Here is a 22,753-nt window from a genome sequence, read left to right on the forward strand (position 1 = left end):
AGGTGCCCTGGAGTCACATTACCCGGATCCTCATTATGACCTGGGACAGACTCCCGCCACAGAGCACCATCAGTCAGCCTCGGACTGGCCTGCCGGGCAGCCGGACTATCCACCGGTAGGCCCGGCGGGGTTGAAGCTCCGCCCCCTCCGTTGTTAGGGCGGAGTTTGTTGTTGAACTTTGTTTAGATGGCGGCGGTGGTGACACTTCCTGTAACCACACTACCGCGCAGGTGCAGAGAGCCCAGATGCGGCTCTCTGCACCAGCGCAGTAGTGTGTTTTTCAGCAGTTTGAGCAGGGGAGAAGGACGTCCTGTAATCCAGCAGCAGCCGCCCAGAGGAACATGAATTAAGGACCGGAGCTCTGCACAGGTAACGCAATAGTTTTTGTTTTTTAAGGCAAAATAGAATCCTTTTTGTGTCTTTATCATATGGTATAACGCTGAGCAGGAATCATATACCTTTTGTGGACTGCATACACTTTATGTGTATGGAAATACTGAACTTTAGCCTGATTTATTATCCTACAGGCTTTTACCGGATTACACAGACCTGGATCCATTGCTATGCTTCACATATGTACATTCAATTTCTGTTTCATTTTGCTTTTCCAGTGCACTGGCTATTATTGTATGTTCACTATTTGTGTCAAGATTAAATTCTATCAGCTTTAGCACTCTATTGCTCCAATATTAATATGATTGTCCATCTTACTTACATATAACATATTGGCACCTGCCTGGGATTTATTCTATTAACCAAATAGAATGCAAGACAATAAATATTTCAAATAGTGGAGGAAAGTATCCGCAGGTCTTTATACCGTGCCTTATAAGCTCAATACATGATGGGCAATAACATATGAGGTGAGGTTTGGAGGTAACAAAATGATGCACTTATCATAAGTAACAGTCTTGGTGCATTAGGAGACTACAGGAGCTGGTACTGGAGTTTCTTCCAAACCACAAGTGTTTTGTTAATGGGTCCCATGTAGTTCCCTACCAGTAGAGGAGGCAGGGTCTAATGCATTGCATCCAAAAAGGTGCACATTTAAAATAGTGCTATAAGTTGTCCTCCATGGCCTGACCACACCCCCTTTACTGGCCACACCCACTCTTAAAGTTGGTCACACCCCAATTTAGTGGGCCCCTGTCACTGCATTCCCCCGGTGGGCCCTTCATGCCCCAGTCCGACACTGCCTTCAGTATCGTCCAATCACAAGCTGCGTCCCCATCAATGTGAGACGTGAGTGACGCGTCTCAGGGCATCAGTGAATAGATATACAGGGCTGGATGTATGTGTGCTAGAAAAGTGTACTTACCTGCATGTGTCAGTCTGACAGGTCCCAGCATGTGTATGAGTACAACGGCAGTAGCACATGCTAAAGTCACGCTATCACTACACAATATAATAATGTGATGATGTGTCAGTGTACGGTGTCTGGACAGTTAATAATACACGTGAAATAAACATTTTTAATACAAAATTGAGTTAAATACAAATTAGATTAAATACCAACATCTGTTGTTTTCCTCTTTAAAGATCCAACTGAAATCTTCTTGTGGCTTCTCTTTCCCGCTGCACCTCTCCAGGCATAAGGACTGGTGACATCCTGACACGGGTGTATGTGGACGCGTGTTTGGTTCACATGTGCTGTACAATAATGTGTTTCTTATGCAAAAACAAAAGACATACAACCAACTGTAAATGAATCAGTGATAGAGATCTGTGTGATATTATCATCTAATAATGACTGCCAGTCGTCCTTCAGTGCAGAGAATTCTGCTATGTAAACCGACAGCAGGACAGGACGTAGCTACATCACAATGGGGGTGAGGCCACTATATGATGGAGCGTGTCCACTATATAATGGGGTGTGGCCACTACATGATGGGGTGTGGCCACTACACAATGGGGTGTGGCCACTACATGATGGGGTGTGGCCACTACACAATGGGGTGTGGTCACTACACGATGGGGTGTGGCCACTACACAATGGGGTGTGGCCACTACACAATGGGGTGTGGCCACTACACAATGGGGTGTGGCCACTACACAATGGGGTGTGGCCACTACATGATGGGGTGTGGCCACTACACAATGGGGTGTGGCCACTACACGATGCAGCGTGGACACTACTCAAGAGGTCCCTTCCCCTCCAAACACTGCAACATCTCATGTTCACCCCACATATGGAAGACACCTCCCAACGCTCTCACCCACGGGACAAACATGTCTCTGGACGGGACAGAGCCCGGAGATTGGGACAGTTGAGAGGTATGGAAGACTTGTTCGATGGCTACATAACAATTCATCATTCTCACGCACATACGTGAACATCAGCAGAACACGTATAAACCTTGCAGTCCCAATACATGCCAGAGATACCCTCACTACACAGTCCATCCTCCCAGGAGTCTCCATCCGAATGTAGACTCCATAACCTCACTGACATGAAGGTGAGATATGAAACAGTAATGTGTCTGCTGCCCCCTAGTGGAAACAAAGTATTTCTACTTCTCTCCAGCACAAGGAGTATCGCTGGAGAATCCTATTTAACAACCATAGCGGCGAGACAAACACCTCCCACTGTCCTCCTATCACTGCCGCCAACTCAGGATGACAATGGCAGAGTCACAAATAGAATTAAATGCCTTATTATTTAAAGAAAACAATTTTAATTTGTCAAAGATATTAAATTGTGTTTTTCCATATTTTTTTAAAATTTTTTTGAGGAAGTGGAACTTGAATCCCAGTAACACCAGGTCACGTGTGCGCAGAGGCTGGCGAGGCGGTAAGAGAAAAACACGTTATTGCCGCTTAATGATAAATAGACCCCAGCGGGCTCATGCAGATCAGTAAGTTATTAATGGAGCCCATATAATAATAACCAGTGAAACAGTAATATAATATGTAGCGATGACCGGAGAGCGAGGATTACACCACAAGGAGATTATATGTACAGGGATCTATAGATCTCCCGTGAGTCCTCTCACACGTAACCCATAAGGACAGGTGAGAGACGGCAGAGGAAGGGTCATGTAATGAGGACACACTGTATATTTACATATATACACATACATACATACATATATATAGATATATATATAGCTACACAAGCTTTGATAAAGGATTTATTTCACCCACCAACAGAACAATAAAGTTTGGTTGCTCAATTTATTATCATATGTGGGATATGACTGATATAGTTTAATAAATAAGTGGTCCCAGAAATGATACACTGTAGCAGCCCCTTATATGTGCTATATACAGGACGGTAATGATGCCTTGTGAGGCCAACAGTACATCTTGGGTGTAAGAACGAGCCATATAGACCACAGATCAGTAGAGTACAGCGACAGCGCCCCCTGCTGCTCACTATGGATGATGCATCCTGCAATCTCCTTCACTTACAGAGTTCATCTGATTGATAGATCCCAACGCAGATCTGAGAACTTAGGGGTCTATTTATGATGGAGCGATGATAACACAGATCTTCTATTGCTGGCCAGCAGCAGTAAGTGGAGTTTTATAGTACCGCCATGAGTGATCCGGTGATACCTTTACGGATCCAACGGGCGCAGAGCTTTGGCTTCTGGTTCCACTTTAAATAACATACAAACAGCAAAAAAATAAAAATAGTATTTTAATATAGTCAAAATAGAAAATAATGATTTATTTTCTGTACTGATTGGCTGCTGAGATGGCAATAGGAGGATAACAGGTGATATAGGGGGGTGGTATTATATGGAGGGAGGTGATATAGAGAGGATGGTATTATATGGAGGGAGGTGATATAGAGAGGATGGTATTATATGGAGGGAGGTGATAGAGGGAGGATGGTATTATATGGAGGGAGGTGATAGAGGGAGGATGGTATTATATGGAGGGAGGTGATAGAGGGAGGATGGTATTATATGGAGGGAGGTGATAGAGGGAGGATGGTATTATATGGAGGGAGGTGATAGAGGGAGGATGGTATTATATGGAGGGAGGTGATAGAGGGAGGATGGTATTATATGGAGGGAGGTGATAGAGGGAGGATGGTATTATATGGAGGGAGGTGATAGAGGGAGGATGGTATTATATGGAGGGAGGTGATAGAGGGAGGATGGTATTATATGGAGGGAGGTGATAGAGGAGGATGATGTTATATGGAGGGAGGTGACAGAGAGACTCACAGATAATCGTCGGTTTAGTTTTTGTCCATTGAGACCTCTATACTGTATCAGGACTTAGATGAAGTTATTTTAGTGTTAATGGTATTAGGTGTAATTGTAGCTGGGTGTTCTGTATATTAGAGTCACGTTCCGGTACAGATTAGGAACAATTCTATCCCGGGGTCTCCGCTGCTGCACTCTCTGTTTTGTGAATTAGGCTGATTAAATGTCAGGCGCAGCGTGATCTGTCTGTGTTATATGAGGTGTAGATAATGTCACCTGCGCTGCCAACATCTGGCCCCCATTACTGACACCCAGACCCTGCGCCCCCAGATTCTGGGCCTTTCTGGGGCTGTGACATTAGGCCTCAGATGTCTCTTCCCCGACCCCCAAAGCTGTTGTTCCCAAAATCTCTGCACAGTACCCTCCTGTCTGTCTCCTGTTTCTTATGTTTGTGCCCCCCACAATCCCACCCCCTCGTATTCCATATCCTGCTCTAATTCCACGTTCTCCATCCTTGTGATTAGTGAGAAAGGAATTTTCAAAACTGTTTCACAAATTATTCTCATTTGGCCAGGAAATTTTGTCTGTTTTGCTGGCGGTATTTGGCCTTAACTGTCCCCAGTCCCAGCAGCGACTTATCCCAAATCTATTCACAGACAATCAAAAAAGCCATTGTGTGGAATGGAAAGACTGTGTCGCTGGATCGTCGCTTGTCTGCGACACAACCTATTCCGCCACAAAACTCGATCCACCCGAAATGTCACCGGTCATCTCTGCTTGTGACCTTATGGTAGATATCCAGGACTTACCAGCTCAGAATCCTTGTGGTAGATCGGAGGAATGACATCACTGTGCAGAGCTCCTGAGTCAAATCACATTGACTAGAGAAACCCAGCGGTAACCGCCGTAAATTAAATTGAAATGTATGTACTAAATGACTTTATTAATATAATTCAATAACTTTTTTTATTCACTACATTACATATAGACATTTTAACAAAGAAGTTTTATGAATTAACAATATTATCAATCACTATATTAAAGGAACTAAAGAATTTGTTTATACACTACATTATATGTATATGTTCTTCCATTAAACTTACTTTGCTGGGCATGGTCCCTGCAAGACGCACTGATATATGTGGCTGCAAATAACTGGCACAGTTTCCAGACCACCCAGCAGGTCACATGTTTCAGGTCACCCAGCAGGGTTACAAATAACTGTCACAGTTTTCAGACCACCCAGCAGGTCACATGTTCCAGGTCACCCAGCAGGTGCACAGGAACAGTTCACTAACTGTCACAGTTTCCAGACCACCAAGCAGGTGCACAGGTGTCTTGCCAACTGTCACATTTTCCAGAGGACAATGGTAGTGCATTTTTGTAAATGGTGGACAGACGGTTTGTGAAATAATTCCGAAATGATGCATCTGATTACAACTTCTGCAAATCTACAGACCAAGACCTTCAATTTGGTATATGATGTGCCCTGCTCAGACAACGGCATCATAGAAATAAGTCACTCATAAAGGCCATACTTATGCTATTAACATATAGATGTTTCCTGACACAAGGAAAGAAAGAAGCAGTTTATAGGGCCCTAGTGGGGCCTGAAGCTTGGGTCCATTTTTTGGTTGCGATTACTCCTATTTCTCCACCACTGAGATGGAAACACGTCAGTATCAGCAGCTCCCATTGTTATCAAGGAGTATCGTGTGTTATAACTACGGTTACTAATAGTGTAATAACTAGGGTGAGTAATAAGTTTCTATGTGCACAACTCTTGGAGCCGTAGCCTTATAAACCTATAGGCCCCAGCCTGCAGAACATTTGGAGATATAGAGTTGCCCGGGCCCTGGGGTGTGACTGTCCCTATACACCCTGCTCTGAATATAGAACATCTAATACGGGGGGTCCTGTACTGTGAGTTGTGTCACGTGGTTCTGCTGAGATTGTCGTACAGCTGGTTCTGTGTGTGATACACAGGGTCCTGATGTAACTGCTCTGATAGCGAAGTCGCTGTGTGATCTGAGTAATGTTATTTGTCGTTAGCCGGAGCCCTGTGATGTATCTATCTCTCTGCTGTCAGATTCCAGAGCTGCCTCTGTCTAATCAGGGAGTAAATCCGGCATTTGCTGGATGGTTCACCAGGGGATCCGGATACGGGGGCTGAGGGACCTGGGTGTCTGGGGCCCGGCACCCCCTAACGATCACTGAAATAATGCTGTATATTCCCCCTCGGAAGTGACGCTGTTATTAATGACACGTTTCTCTGTCTATAAGGACCACAGATAACTGGGACATGAAGATTATCTGTGTACTGCAGACACTGAACATGGTCAACTAATCCACTGATGTAATGAACTGTCAGCACACGAGGACCCTTCTTCAGATATCCCCCCCATAATATTGTGACCTGTGAGGTGTTCAAAACTGACTGGAAATGACTTGAAATTAGTGTTATTGAGGCTAATAATAATGTAGGGGAAAAAAGCAAAATGATGTGATTTAAGCAAAAAAAAATAAAGATTTTAGAAAAAATAGGGATTCAAAACCAAAATCAAAACAAAAACACGGGGGTCAGTGAACATCTCTACTCACTACATCATGTGCCATGTGACTGTGGTTGCCATGGTAGTCACATGACTATTGAAACGGTGCAGAATTATAAATCAGTATTAGCAGGTTGAATAAAGAAACTAAGGAAAAATGAAATTGCCAAGCTTCTCCCTATAGCCTGTCACAGTGATTTGTGTTGAAAAAACCTACCTGACTTTCCTGGGATTGCTGTTTCAGTCCGACTGAAAACCATTGCCTTTATTTATGATTTAAGACCTGTGAACAAATCAAAAGATGTAAATTACACATTTCATCTGTTAAGGAATTACCTACCTCCCAAACGAACAAACTTTGTGCATAGTTAACAGATCACTATTCAGTTTCATTGACCTTAAAAAACACAATGTTTTGGAAATGAGTTAATTGTTTTCCAAAACGTTGTGGCACTAAAATAATTTTTATTTGTTTTTGATAAAATCTATTTCAGATTTCTTTGTCTGGGTCTTACATTGATCCCGTAACGTCCAATATGTGTGATAAGTAGAATTTGTACTTTGTGCGATTTGTACGCCTTGTCTCGTCAGCTCAGAGAAGTGTTATCCACACAAGAAACGTCCCTCAGACCCTCCTTTTAATAAAGGGGTAAACTGATCCAAAACTGCAGTGAGAGCAAGACTGAAATCAGGAATATAATGTAACTAAGACTACTTTATTGTAGAAAAATATAAACAAAGTCTACGCACATCAGGATTAGGAGAAGATCGTGGAACTTTCATCATCATCATCATCATCTATTTATTTATATAGCGCCATTAATTCCGCAGCGCTGCACAGAGAACTCATTCACATCAGTCCCTGCCCCATTGGAGCTTACAGTATAAATCCCCTAACACACACACACACTGGCAATTAAGGGCAATTTAATAGCAGCCAATTAAGCTACCAGTATGTTTTTGGAATGTGGGAGGAAACCGGAGCACCCGGAGGAAACCCACGCAAACACGGGGAGAACATACAAACTCCACACAGATAAGGCCATGGTCGGGAATCAAACTCATGACCCCAGTGATGTGAGGCAGAAGTGCTAACCACTGAGCCACCATGCTGCCCACAACCTTAAAACTGTGTAAAGGTTTGATGTTCTACCTTAATTCCATACAGTAAATATTGCATGATGATCGCAAAACATACAGAATCAAAACAAAATATAATATAATGTCCACTCCCCAGCCCATTAAACGCACAGGTCTCACTTATCACAGGTAACACTGAGCTCTGTGATGGAACAATGAACAATCTGTTGTGTTTATCTCCCATCGATGTAAATATACAGCGAGTGGGACTGGATCTTATTATAAAAATCATTATTAAAATCTCTCTGCCATGATCAAACCTTATCAGAAATATCTTTATTAAAGCCCACTTGGGTTTAGAGGTCATTTAAATCCAATGATGAAATCTGACAACTTATATGGGGCCACTCTGGACTGTGTGATGGACATTGGGTTATATAGTGTACACATTATGAATATATCACCCCATGACAGTTATAAGACTGGTGCACCAGGGGAGAAGGTGCTGTAACCCATAGCAAGAAGTTTCACTTGCATTTTTATTATTTGCACTACAAAGTAAAGCATAATGTGATTATTTGCCCATTGTAAAGGGTTATGGTATATAAATATATATATATATATATATATATATATATATATATAAATATTACTAGTAGACTGAGGTTATAACACCTTTTCCCTATGCACCAGTCTTCATGTAAGTGAACCCTTACTGCCTCCAATACTGCATGTATTGTTATTACACAGCCCCAGCAGAGTAATATAATGTATACATTAGGGCGTGCTCGTACCTGTAGTTCCCCCTCAGGCTGTACATAGGAATAGCAGAGAGGTTCACAGAGCCAAGACCCGGTCAGATATTGGGGAGAGGATCATATGTGCCAGGAATAAACATGGCGGCGGACGAATTCAGGCAGCGTGCGGACGTCCAGTGACGTGATGACGCATGAGAGGCGGGCGCACCGTGACGATACGGGCGGTGGTCACGTGTCCCGCGGTCAGGTGATTGGTGGGAGGGCGTCAGCTGACCTGTCCGGTATCCGCGAGCTTCTCTCCTCCCGGGTCAGTGTGACATCGAGCGGCCGCACAGAGCGTCATGTCCTCCGTCAGCTCCACCATGAACGGGCACCTCATGCTGTACACCGGCATCACCCTGGCCTTCTGGGCCACCCTCATCATCGTGGGTAAGAGGCGCCCAGTGTCCCCAGAGCTGTGTGTGAGGGGCCCCATAGGGAGCAACATAGGGGGTGTATGAGGGGCCCCCATAGGGAGCAGCCTGGAGGGTGTGTGGGGCCCCCATAGGGAGCAGCCTGGAGGGTGTGTGAGGGGCCCCCATAGGGAGCAGCCTGGAGGGGGTGTGAGGGGCCCCCCATAGGGAGCAGCCTGGAGGGTGTGTGAGGGGCCCCCATAGGGAGCAACATAGGGGGTGTATGAGGGGCCCCCATAGGGAGCAGCCTGGAGGGTGTGTGAGGGGCCCCCATAGGGAGCAGCCTGGAGGGTGTGAGGGGCCCCCATAGGGAGCAGCCTGGAGGGTGTGTGAGGGGCCCCATAGGGAGCAACATAGGGGGTGTATGAGGGGCCCCCATAGGGAGCAGCCTGGAGGGTGTGTGAGGGGCCCCCATAGGGAGCAGCCTGGAGGGTGTGAGGGGCCCCCATAGGGAGCAACCTGGAGGGTGTGTGAGGGGCCCCCATAGGGAGCAGCCTGGAGGGTGTGAGGGGCCCCCATAGGGAGCAGCCTGGAGGGTGTGTGAGGGGCCCCCATAGGGAGCAGCCTGGAGGGTGTGTGAGGGGCCCCCATAGGGAGCAGCCTGGAGGGTGTGTGAGGGGCCCCCATAGGGAGCAGCCTGGAGGGTGTGTGAGGGGCCCCCATAGGGAGCAGCCTGGAGGGTGTGTGAGGGGCCCCCATAGGGAGCAGCCTGGAGGGTTTGTGAGGGGCCCCCATAGGGAGCAGCCTGGAGGGTGTGAGGGGCCCCCATAGGGAGCAGCCTGGAGGGTGTGTGAGGGGCCCCCATAGGGAGCAGCCTGGAGGGTGTGTGAGGGGCCCCCATAGGGAGCAGCCTGGAGGGTGTGTGGGGCCCCCATAGGGAGCAGCCTGGAGGGTGTATGAGGGGCCCCCATAGGGAGCAGCCTGGAGGGTGTGTGAGGGGCCCCCATAGGGAGCAGCCTGGAGGGTGTGTGAGGGGCCCCCATAGGGAGCAGCCTGGAGGGTGTGAGGGGCCCCCATAGGGAGCAGCCTGGAGGGTGTGTGAGGGGCCCCCATAGGGAGCAGCCTGGAGGGTGTGTGAGGGGCCCCCATAGGGAGCAGCCTGGAGGGTGTGTGAGGGGCCCCCATAGGGAGCAGCCTGGAGGGTGTGTGTGGGACCCCCCCATAGGGAGCAGCCTGGAGGGTGTGTGGGAGACCCCCCCCATAGGCAGCAGCCGAGGGTTGGGGTACGGGGCGCCGTAGGGAGCAAATGTGTGTTAGTGAGGCCCTAATTGGTGTGTAGGACCCTTCAGGGTGTTCCAGGGATAGGCAGTTAAAATGTTGGATGTTTCTTCTATTGCAGTAGAGATTTGGTATAAACTTTACCTTCCTGTGCATGCTGCAGTGCATGTTGTGGGGTGACGGCTCATGGGAGCCGTGTGCGTTGGGGCGACAATTGTATTGTGTAACTGAGTGAGGAAATGTAACTCTGTCTTTCCATCTAGTTTTATTTATACCTATAATTGTGACATGTTGTATTGAGAAATATTTATGTTTAGCCTTTAATATTTGCAGCATTGTAAAAACAAAATGTTTTGTGAAATTTCCAGTGTGAATAATTAGTCCACGTTGTACATTTACATTGTACATTGCTGCAGGACAGGTTGGCACTTTGTAGGTGGTGTATGTGGCTGCTGCATGGACTGAGGTCAAGAAATCCCATCCATAAACTGCTGGATGTTCCATATAAATAATTATTCATTGCAATGTCTCTCCTCAATCTGCCAGTTTTACCCCATGTACAGTATATGTGCTTCTGTAATATTAATATTTGTGGTTGAATTTGCTACTCTGCATTTGGGGAAGTGTTTTAATAGAAGAGAGAAGTTCAGTTATTGAGTATCACATTTTCCATCGTTTACTAAATCTTGTGCTTTTTTTTCCCTGGGAAGTAAGAATATTGTACATCAGAATCTGTCAGTTCTGTGGGGTAAAAACTTATAATAGTATATTGCTCTGTTCTGTTTGTATGTCTTATGAATGGCCTAATTGATGCTGATAAATATTATGGTGTAAACGTTTAAAACCAGATTCTCCTGATAGCAGACCTTACCCCAAACACAGGAGCAGCCCCACCGGTTCTGCCTTGTTTGGGGTAAACAGTTTGTGAATGCTCAGTGGTTCTGATCTGGGGAAGTCTCGTTTGATCTAAATCATCAGACTCCCAACTGTCCAGCAGTGCTCTCACCTTCATACACCTGGGGGTAAATGTATCAAGCTGAGAGTTTTCCAGCGGGTTTGAAAGACCAATTAGATTCTAGTTATCATTTATTTAGTACATTCTACAAAATGATAGCTAAAATCTGATTGGTTGCTGTAGGCAACATCTCTACTTTTCAAACCTGCCGGAAAACTCTTAGCTTTATACATTTACCCCCTGATGTTTTATTATCCTGTATTCATATTAGGTGCTAGAGGGACTGTCCATGCACCGGTTCTTACTCCAGCAATAACGAAGATAACGTTATAAGTTGTCATTACAGAACTCCGCTATTAGATGCTGGGTTTAACCCCTTGCATTTTATCATTTGCAGACAGTCTGTCCCCACATTATAGCTGCACTGATTGCTGCAGGGATATTTCTGTTTGCAGGATACACGTCAGACTTCTTCACATGTTAAATATTGGTACATTATATTTCCAAATCGTGGTTTCCCCTTTGGATGCTGATTGAGTAACATGTTAGGGATCTGTGTCTGAGTGGCCGTTCTGCACTTCCTCATAGCTTCATCTTCTGCTACGTTATGTGGAGTTTTCTTATACTAGAAGCCATCTGCACATTGTCCAGCTTATAAGACTGAGTAGAATGAGACCATCATATCTCCACTGTGCAGATCATGGCTGGCTGAATAGAAAGTGTCATGTTCAAGTGTTGTGTGCTGAAATGTCTATATTTAGTAAGGACTCTGCTACTTTTATGCAAAATCTACATTTAAGCTCGTTTGCTATGGGACAAATGAATTTGTAGGACGGTTTTAGTGCTCACGTACACGAGCTTTGGAGCAACACCAGTGAAGAGTAGACAAGGCCTTGTCCTTCGTCCTCACTTTATCTGAGTTAGAATTATGCTCATTAATGTCTTTCCTGCAACAATGTAATATACACTGTCCATACAAACTGATGTATTTACCAACCGTTCACACTTCATGGTGCAGCGATCAGAGATGACATTGGTGCAAACACTTGCGAAGAAGTGTGCGAGTACACGGACATTCCGTTATAGTTCTCTGGGCTAACGGCAGCGAAGCGCTTTGAGAGCAGACATTATCTACCTACAGTGAGCTGTTGTGTGGATGAGGCCTTAGTGTTAGAATAGATGTGTTTGTTTACAGTCACATGTGACATATTTCTGCTGCTCTGGTCTTGGGCTCCATATAGAAATGAAAGAACTTCCCCAAGCACACAGCGTACAGCCAGAAAGTGTCGCTGGTGATCGGACCTTTCTGTGTAACTGGTTTCACACTGTAACGCGTACATATGGGTAGTGTCACTTACTAGAGCGTTAGACTCCATACCATGGGGCATACAAACCATACGTGGTGGTCCACCAGTGCTGGAGGGATCCGGCATCTCCCACATCCCGCAGAGCAGTCCCTCCGCTGACGACCATGATGGAGATGCTGCTGTACCACAATATCTGGTACATTATCATGAAACCATTGGGTGACCCTATGTGCTCTGTTGGGGTGTGGAGGGGGGGGGGGGGACTATCATCCTGGAAGACGGTACATGAAGTAACCTCTGAACCCAGTAATCACACATGTGAAAGTCACTGAGGTCTGCAGCCATGATATCCAGCATTATAGGCAGTCGGGGTGGTCCAGCATTATATGTGATCCAGACCATGCTGGGATAAGTTACATCTGTGTGGAAGCCCAATGCTTTGTGTCCGCCGTTTCCATCCACTGCCTGTACACTGATGGGTTTTGTTAGAGATATAGGAGGCTGATAATTATTTTCTACAGTCATTGCCAATATCAGGACTTCACAGTGAATGATTTATTGGGATCCGGCACATGTTACTATATACTGATATATCTGGGGAAGAAAGGTAAATATACTGATATCTTGTGTAACTTTGCCTAATAACCTTCATTTATATTCTAGGTACCTGTTATACAATATTCGATCTGGGGTTTCGATTTGATGTTGCGTGGTAAGTGGTTTTATATTGTAATATAAGCAATTAAACCTAATGATATGTATATCTGGTAACCTCACAACGTTATGTCTGGTCTACGCAGCTTCTTCCTGTCCATATAGGTAGATGGCAGCCAAGGTTATCTGCTCGCCTTTAACAGATGTGGGGATGGAACAGCTTATTTTTAGTAGGGTGCAATCTCTCTAATTGAAGCCATTGGATCAGCACTGAAATGTTGGTCCTGTGTTTGCCAACTACGGCTGGATAGTGGAAGGGGTTAAACGCTTATCAAACTACAGAAACATATTCTGTAACTATAACAAAACATTAAACGTTATACAAATATTTTTACACCCAATTTAATCATCAGTGTTTGCAGCTTCCAGTAAATAGTACGCTTTTATTTTAAAAGTCTTTATTTAAAGAGGAAACAACATGAAAAGTACAATTAACAGAAGCAAACAATAACATTTTGATACACAGATTTTCCTTTCATTTTATGACTTATAAAGTGGGTGGGGAGGGAAAGAAAGGTCAGCGAAAATTATTATTTTTTTTTTAATTCTATGTTAATCTGCAACTTTAATTTCCACTTACATACAGATGTTTGCAGAAAATAAGTAAACGGTCATTTAAATGTGAGCTTTTTATCTATGCATTGAACTTTTACTGCAGCAATCTTGTATTGGGAGCACACAATGTTTGAGAAATTGGTTGTGTGGTGTTACTTAGCTCTGGATAAATCATTCATCCAATCGTAGTGCTCTTGTCAGGTGTTAGTATTAGCGGATTGGTGTGAGCCCTCGCAGTACAAGTCTTCCACCCATATCGCAGAACTAATCAGGAATTGTTGAAATGTTCTGTAGAGTTTATGCTGTAGGAGATGTATCCTGTAGCAGTTACTGTATGAGGATAATATAGGAGCTTTACAGAATTGTATTGTTATATAACTGAGTTTAGTGTCTGTGACCTGGGGAAGATGCGTGTAAAGAGCAGACCTCTCATCATTATCTGTGGCTGCAATAAACAGACGTTGTTCCTCTCCTGTGTTTGGAGTGTCAGCTCCTCAGTGTTTGTACAGACAACAGAGCTGATTGCTGTCAGTGTGCGGGTGGCTCAGGCCGGTTCCTGTGTGTCTGAGGTTGCCCTGTGCTGATGTGCCTGGTCTGTCCTGGGGAGGACGGGTAACGTCCCTTTTATACCTGGCTGCGTGTGATGTGTATGTGTGCGGCTCCCAGCCAGTACACGTCTGTCACCTGATGATTTATAATAACTATGAGGGGGGAGCAGTGTGACGCTAACTGTGTATGTTATAGGATCACCCCATAATGTCAGCCCTCCACACACACTAACACCCCAACGCTGGAATGGGATCACCTGCAAGGACCCTGTGTTATTAATGTGACAATTATCATACTGCGCAGACGCTGCCGTCTGCATATAATGGGTTTGTGTTCCGTCATATTCCATTTACTGCACATTGATGTATTCATCACATGTTACAGCTGCTTGTAAGTTTCACCTCACTGCTCCTAAATTATAGAGTTTTGTTGTAGCCCTTAATTAAAGCTAAATCTTATTTTTCTTTTCTGGATTCAATGAATGTTCCCCCATACAATTCTCCTGCCCTGCAGAGTGGTGGTTAGTAGAAATATCTAATATAATAACTGGTCCGGGAAAAGGAGACATCAGTGACCAGACCTCTTAGTGCATCCCCTAGATATATGTGGTATACCCTGGGGTGGGTGTACAGCCCAGACGCTGCTGCCATTGTGACTGGCCGGGGACACTGTGAGCTGGTGGTTGTTATTCCTGGGCTGGGAACCAGCAATTTCCTACATGATAATAGTACAGAGAAGTTAAAGTTCTCTTACGGCGATCACATGATAGGGAAATATATAATATATATCACTGCTATCATAGTACATGAGGAGAGGAAACTGTCCTCCCCACAGGGAACGGTTATGTAGAAGGGAATAGCGTTATGTGGCTCAGTCTAACCTGTCCAATCAGCAGGGTCCTGTAACACGCACTGTTCCCCCATTGGGGCACCTCTCTGTCCAAGATAATACACAGGTAATGTATTCTACAGTGTGATGCCGTTCACCACAGATGTGGGATGTGTACAGCCTGTTATACGATAGAATGTAATGTTGAACATGCCACACATTGACACGCGTGTGTTCCTGCAGTGAATGTATGACTGTTTGGATTAATTCTCACATAAGGGGCATCACACATCTGATGAATGGATATTGGTTTCACCTGCAGATTGGCTGCCTCTACTCTGTAACGGTCGGGTGGTCAGATACGTTTTTCAGAACAGCTGAAGTTATAAAACCATCTGTACGTCTCACTCCTTGCTCGCAGGGTGCTGCCGTGTTGGAGATAACTTGTTCTATTTAGTCACTGATGCGCTTTTTCTTTCCAGGTTCCTGACGGAGACGTCGCCATACATGTGGGCTAACCTTGGCATTGGATTGGCCATTTCTCTGTCGGTGGTGGGAGCAGCTTGGTAAGTCGTTGTATGGCTGCTGCTCCTCGTGTGTGTAGCAGATTCCCCATGGAGTTTACAATCTACTTGTTTGTGACTGAGAAACAAGGTAACTTGTCAGAAGGAATAGACAGATTGGAATGTGGTGCAGCAAGTTCTGTTCTTACATCTATGTGTCAGGGGCTACAGGATAAACATTCTGCTGCAGCCGATTCCTGTATGTAATAAGGGACTGAGCTGTACGCGTTCTGCCGCAGCCGATTCTTGTACATAAGGGGCTGAGCTGTACGCGTTCTGCCGCAGCCGATTCCTGTACATAAAGGACTGAGCTGTACACGTCCTGGCGCAGCCGATTCTTGTACATAAGGGGCTGAGCTGTACGTGTTCTGCCCCATCCTATTCTTGTACATAAGGGGCTGAGCTGTACGCGTTCTGCCGCAGCCGATTCTTGTACATAAGGGGCTGAGCTGTACGCGTTCTGCCGCAGCCCATTCTTGTACATAAGGGGCTGAGCTGTACGCGTTCTGCCGCAGCCGATTCTTGTACATAAGGGACTGAGCTGTACGCGTTCTGCCCCAGCCTATTCTTGTACATAAGGGACTGAGCTGTACGCGTTCTGCCGCAGCCGATTCTTGTACATAAGGGACTGAGCTGTACGCGTTCTGCCCCAGCCGATTCTTGTACATAAGGGGCTGATCTGTACGCGTTCTGCCGCAGCCCATTCTTGTACATAAGGGGCTGAGCTGTACGCGTTCTGCCGCAGCCGATTCTTGTACATAAGGGACTGAGCTGTACGCGTTCTGCCGCAGCCCATTCTTGTACATAAGGGACTGAGCTGTACGCGTTCTGCCGCAGCCGATTCTTGTACATAAGGGGCTGAGCTGTACGCGTTCTGCCGCAGCCGATTCTTGTACATAAGGGGCTGAGCTGTACGCGTTCTGCCCCAGCCTATTCTTGTACATAAGGGACTGAGCTGTACGCGTTCTGCCGCAGCCGATTCTTGTACATAAGGGATTGAGCTGTACGCGTTCTGCCGCAGCCGATTCTTGTACATAAGGGGCTTAACTGTACGTGTTCTGCCCCATCCTATTCTTGTACATAAGGGGCTGAGCTGTACGCGTTCTGCCCCAGCCCATTCTTGTACATAAGGGGCTGAGCTGTACGCGTTCTGCCGCAGCCCATTCTTGTACATAAGGGATTGAGCTGTACGCGTTCTGCCGCAGCCGATTCTTGTACATAAGGGGCTTAACTGTACGTGTTCTGCCCCATCCTATTCTTGTACATAAGGGGCTGAGCTGTACGCGTTCTGCCCCAGCCCATTCTTGTACATAAGGGGCTGAGCTGTACGCGTTCTGCCGCAGCCCATTCTTGTACATAAGGGGCTGAGCTGTACGCGTTCTGCCGCAGCCCATTCTTGTACATAAGGGATTGAGCTGTACGCGTTCTGCCCCAGCCGATTCTTGTACATAAGGGGCTGATCTGTACGCGTTCTGCCCCAGCCGATTCTTGTACATAAGGGGCTTAACTGTACGTGTTCTGCCCCATCCTATTCTTGTACATAAGGGACTGAGCTGTACGCGTTCTGCCCCAGCCCATTCCTGTACATAAGGGACTGAGCTGTACGCGTTCTGCCCCAGCCGATTCTTGTACATAAGGGGCTGATCTGTACGCGTTCTGCCCCAGCCGATTCTTGTACATAAGGGGCTGAGCTGTACGCGTTCTGCCGCAGCCAATTCTTGTACATAAGGAGCTGAGCTGTACGTGTTCTGCCCCAGCCTATTCTTGTACATAAGGGGCTGAGCTGTACGCGTTCTGCCCCAGCTCATTCCTGTACATAAGGGGCTGAGCTGTACGCGTTCTGCCCCAGCTCATTCCTGTACATAAGGGGCTGAGCTGTACGCGTTCTGCCCCAGCTCATTCCTGTACATAAGGGGCTGAGCTGTACGCGTTCTGCCCCAGCTCATTCCTGTACATAAGGGGCTGAGCTGTACGCGTAATGCCGCAGCCAGTTGCTGAAGGTAATAACTGTCTTAAGTAGATAATATAGAGCATTGGGTGCTGTGCAGAGGATCATTGAGTCTTTTGTGCCTTTATTATATTTATGGGGAGTTAGTCATACCCTTCCATGGCATGGAGGCAGCAAGTCTCCTCTACCAGTCTCTGCCCTGTGCCCTCTTCTGTATTTGTTAATGTGATTGATCCATATGTGTGTGCGCTTATTGAGATCCTGTCTTTTCCAGGGGGATCTACATCACCGGCTCTAGCATCCTGGGGGGTGGAGTGAAAGCTCCTCGGATTAAAACCAAGAACCTGGTGAGGTGAGCAGCGGCTGGTAATGATGTCATAGGTATCTGTTTGGATGGTGTATTGAGACTTATTGTAATGTTTCTGCTGATGTTAAAATGTGTTAATTGTGGTTTAGTGACTTATTAATATTTCAGTTGTTTCCCATCCCGATGGGTTCAGAGCGGTTTCCCACAGACATGTAACTTGTCATGGTGCCCTTTTACTCTGTATATAACATACAGTACAGTGTGTATAGGACGGATAGTGTAATAATTACCCTATTGGTTGGGAGATAATGACGTGAGCGTTTCTCATTATTTCCCCAGCATCATCTTCTGCGAGGCTGTGGCGATCTATGGGATCATTATGGCCATTGTTATCAGCAATATGGCCGAGGTAAGGCTCTGGGCCCTTATTTGCCCATGTACGTTTAGTAACCCAGGAACATAAACTTTCTCTTCCACTGAATGTGTGGGTGACATTGTGCATGAGTGGCGGTGAAGTATACAGCGTATGTGCTTTGTGGGTGAAACTATTAGTGTACAGCCAATGGGATGGTTCATGCAACCACGTTGTGGGTCAGACCCATAGAATGCGGCTTATTTGGTCACCACTGACGTATGAATCCTACAACATGGCTGCCTCCGTGTAGATGGCGTCATTTACCAGAGTGTAAATTCTGAGGCCATAGTCCAGGTATCGTCCCTCTATGATCTGTTACAGCTCCAGCCTGATGGCCTCTAACCCATGGAATCTGCAGGATATTAATGGCCTCTTGATCTCTCTATTTCAGCGCTTTTCAGGGACCACTCCAGAGACTATTGGGAGCAAGAACTACCACGCAGGTCAGTCACGGGTCCCATGGCGGCGGCACTGTATAGTGTTACTGTCATGACTCTTTCCCCCCTCCCCCTCCCCTTAATATCCAGACCAGGAGTGCTTGTCTATGAGCTGGGGGGAAGGGGATATTAATAATTGTTTTGCAGTTTTTATGAGAAAGGGAAATAGCACACTCTGTAATAATATTTACAATGTACTATAATCTCATGTCATGGCACAGCCCCCTGTAGTGGAAGTATCAGTGTATGAATTAATGAAATCTTTGCAGTTTTTAATTTTCCTGCTAACCTGATATCCCAGGGGTTCAGTGAGAAGCCAACCAATGTTGATGTGAGGAGGGGAATGGAGGCAGCAGTTAGTCACAGACTGAGAGTTATATAGTGGGAGGAGCAGGGTCACCAGCAGCACAGTAGTAATGTCACATATCACACACCTGTATATGAAATAAAGTTCATGAATCTAACTTGTTACTGTCTATAATGCTTTATCCTGTGATGTACAAATATTTCTGATTGGATACATTGCAGTTTTTGGTCCACACAAAATAAAATGATTTTAGTCAGTAATTCACACATTCTGCTAAGTGATCACAAGAGGGCAGCATTGTACAACAATTGTCAGATCTCTACAGAATTATCCTCTTTATAGCAATGTTAAAAGATCGTTTTAAAGCTTTTAAATAGGATTTTCCATAATCCATCATTCCTAAAACCCATCTGGAAGCATCATGTATGAATGATATGCTTTATATAGGTCTACAATGTCCAAAGATGGTTTGTGCAATGTTTACCCATAGTCTATCCATACCGTGTGACATAATACCCCGCCCATGTTCTATGTCTGTACCCCCAAATGTCCTCTTATTGTATTCCAGTGGTTGAGTCTTATTCCTGTGTTTTTAGGGTTCTCCATGTTTGGCGCGGGCCTCACTGTGGGGTTCTCGAACCTGTTCTGCGGGATTTGTGTGGGCATTGTTGGCAGCGGGGCAGCACTTGCCGATGCCCAGAACGCCAGCCTCTTTGTTAAGATTCTCATTGTGGAGATTTTCGGCAGCGCCATCGGGCTGTTTGGTGTGATTGTTGCAATCCTGCAGGTACGTGTGAAACTGCTACACTCGCTGGCCATCTGAAACCTGTCATTGTCACCATCTCCGGTCACGTTTGGTAAATGACCAGGAGAACTAGCGGCATCTGCTGGCAATAAGAGGGTTCTGCAGACAAGTGACCGGTCCCATTATCACTTCCACACATTGTCTGTAGTGTGATTTCTTATTTCTATATGGGATGACTTTACTGGACTAGATGTAGTGTCCATTTCATTCAGGTTTTAGCAATAAATTGAGTCAATTTTGAGGATCTACCCTGTTCAACACTTAATAATTAATGTAATCTGATAAGTAGATGCAGAAGTCCATTTCAAAGTGAAGATTAGAGCTAATGGCAGCAGATTGCTTAGTTGCAGCCAGTGACAAAATACGGACCCGAGGGTCCTGGAGCTGAAACGTCAGATGGGAGGATTGTAAACCGTTACTAATTTGTCTGCTCCTCCACTTATCTCTACAATGAATACATTAATTCCAGTAGAAATGTGACCTATCTTTGTGTCTCTTGTGTTTACCTGTATTTGGATCGATAGTGTGGGGGGGATATTGGTGGTTTCCTGCTGCCTAATGGTTGAAGAATAAGCCGATTTTAAAGATGTTTCTAATTTTGTGAAAAGTGAACATTTCAGCTCTCGTGTCCCCTATTCAGGAGTCAGTGAAACCCCAGGATTGCTAATAGTGCAGCATTGTTCCAACAACATTAATCTGACTTTAAATGTGTTAGAAAATTGGATCATCTTTTTTCTCAAGCGTAATATCGCCAATAAACTAATGGGATCTGTTGTATCATCTGATCGCTGCAATGACTCCTGCTCCACCTGTAACATACATGTGCAGGTGCCTGGCAGCCCCTCATTGTACTAACCTCCTGTCTATATTTTTTTCCCAGACTTCCAAAGTAAAGATGGGAGACTGAGCGCACGGGAGGCTGCGACGTGACGCTTGTTCCGTCCTCCAGTTTGGAGACCAGAAGGACACAGACTATTTATTCCTCGTGCTCGCCTCTGACTCGCTCAGATTATTTCCCCAGCCTGGTTGTATTTTTATTTGAATCTTCCAAAACGTGCTGTAAAGATGTTGTGTATATAATTTTACTCCTCCAATGTCGCCCTGTTTTAGGATCCTGTGAAAATGATAAAATATATAATATATACTTATTTGTGAAGGTCTGTTTAATAAGGTGGTCGGACTAGAAGAGCGTTGTCTGTCCCCTGTTACAGTAACTCTGGACATAAGATCACTACGTGTGAACTTAACGCAGCAATTTCTTCTTTTTGACCTCAAGGCCAAAACGGACAAAAGATTTCCCTTTAAACTTTTATGGTAGAGTTTTACATTAGGTGATGTGACTTGTACGACAGATGTATCTATCATCATGTTCACCCTAAAGTCATAAACTGATTGAATACCCCAGGTCATTGCTGCCTTACTGGTAACATCAGTGCAGTTTCTGTGGCCCCAAGTGTCCCTATAAGGACATCATACCTTTTCTGTGGCCCTCGGCTTCTCTAGTGGGGTATTGCACCTTTTTTGTGGCCCTAGGGGATCTCTTGGGAGGTCTTTGGATCTTGATCCGGTTGAAGAGCACTAATCAAGGTCATGAAGTTCTGCTAATGCTCCTCTGGTGTAGCTCTATGCCCTAAATCACCCGTCCGAGCTCAGCCGCCATAGCCCCTAGCGGAAGAACTGCTCTACGTAGTCGTCCTGTCTGAAGATTTTATCATTGTCCTCTCCATGGTGCATGTGTTTCCCGCTGCTGGTTTGTGTATTACCCCCGTTTTATCAGACAGTGATGTGTTCATTATATTGAGAAATTGCTGCAAATTCCATGCCATGATGGTTTGGCCTCAATGACGAGGGAAGAAACCTTGTGAGACACAGCAGGAGGTTATCCGCACAACCACAGAATGGTATTTCCAGCATCCCAACATGTATTAAAGTACGGCAGCGCATTATTATACTAAATCTTCATCCAGTGATTCGGTGCCCTGTACACCCTGTTTGTTACCCTTAATAGTGAGATCAATGACGTTTAAGGCTGTTGCTGTGTGGGTGCCCCCTGGTGGCTGATCTTATACGGACGGATTGTGAATAAGACAATGTAGTTTGTAGGTTTTTGGTTATGGGCGATATGAATGGGCTCAGACAGCAACGTGCGCTGGGTCCTGACGTTGAAAATTTCTATCTGGGACATAATAAGGGTGTATGTATCATGTTATATTTTTGGTCATTGTTTACCAGTGTTTTACAATGTTCTATCCATAAAGTGATCTTCTATTTAATGAATGATTTTCAGACTCGTTTCCTGTGTCCTCACAATACATACATATTACCATGTAGGATCACAGTCTTAGGAGAGAGAAGTTGCAAAACAAAGAAATATTTTATTTTACATTAAATTATTTATCTTCTGTTTAAACAGACATCTTTTAATCAATTTTTTGTTAAATATGCGTAAAACACATCATAAATATAACCACACCACTATAAGTGCTACAAACTGACAATATCATCCTATCACTATATTGTACACTGATACTGTAAGGTTCAGGACAAACCTGTGATAGTCAGTGCAGCACGCACAGCGTCTAATGTATTTACAGATAGAAATGGGGATAACAGTCCCTGTCTTACCCAGGTATGATGGGTGCATTTCTGTATAGTTCATATACTGTGACATAAAGTGATTCCCTTGAGCGGATTTAATGATGTCCTGGGAGGTAATGATACCTCTGATATATAAGTATTCTGTAGCGTAGATATGATTGTGTAACTAATCATGGGACATATATATTTATATTCTATTATAATATTCTAAAACTTCTGTCATGTACAGCTGCTTATCTAAAGTC

The 22,753-nt window shown here is 45.2% G+C and overlaps 2 protein-coding genes across 2 annotated transcripts in view; one reads left to right on the top strand and one right to left on the bottom strand.

The window, feature by feature from the left end:
• Nucleotides 1–8,674, bottom strand: part of MAST2 (microtubule associated serine/threonine kinase 2) — a 162,003-nt gene extending 153,329 nt beyond the window's left edge. The window contains exons 1-2 of the mRNA XM_075181570.1: nucleotides 8,587–8,674; nucleotides 6,930–6,995 (exon numbers count right to left, since the gene is read on the bottom strand). The gene's annotated coding sequence lies outside the window, so the exon portion shown is untranslated. The remainder of the gene's footprint in view (nucleotides 1–6,929; nucleotides 6,996–8,586) is intronic.
• Nucleotides 8,675–8,777: 103 nt separating this feature from the next.
• Nucleotides 8,778–22,187, top strand: ATP6V0B (ATPase H+ transporting V0 subunit b). Its single transcript, XM_075181584.1, has 8 exons — nucleotides 8,778–8,979; nucleotides 13,146–13,194; nucleotides 15,611–15,694; nucleotides 17,914–17,991; nucleotides 18,286–18,355; nucleotides 18,753–18,804; nucleotides 19,702–19,892; nucleotides 20,791–22,187. The coding sequence occupies exons 1-8, from the start codon at nucleotides 8,892–8,894 to the stop codon at nucleotides 20,815–20,817; spliced, it is 639 nt and encodes a 212-aa protein (XP_075037685.1). The 5' UTR covers nucleotides 8,778–8,891; the 3' UTR covers nucleotides 20,818–22,187.
• The last annotated feature ends 566 nt before the right edge of the window (nucleotides 22,188–22,753 follow it).

This window comes from Mixophyes fleayi, chromosome 8 (assembly GCF_038048845.1).
Source record: "Mixophyes fleayi isolate aMixFle1 chromosome 8, aMixFle1.hap1, whole genome shotgun sequence".
Classification (NCBI taxonomy): Eukaryota; Metazoa; Chordata; class Amphibia; order Anura; family Limnodynastidae; genus Mixophyes; species Mixophyes fleayi.

Bases quoted from the DNA above. Each gene is read 5' to 3' on its own strand.
- ATP6V0B (XM_075181584.1), top strand. From the start codon at position 8,892: ATGTCCTCCGTCAGCTCCACCATGAACGGGCACCTCATGCTGTACACC. The intron at 15,695-17,913 runs GTAAGTCGTTGT...TGTCTTTTCCAG, and splicing joins TCGGTGGTGGGAGCAGCTTG to GGGGATCTACATCACCGGCT. The intron at 18,356-18,752 runs GTAAGGCTCTGG...TCTCTATTTCAG, and splicing joins TTATCAGCAATATGGCCGAG to CGCTTTTCAGGGACCACTCC.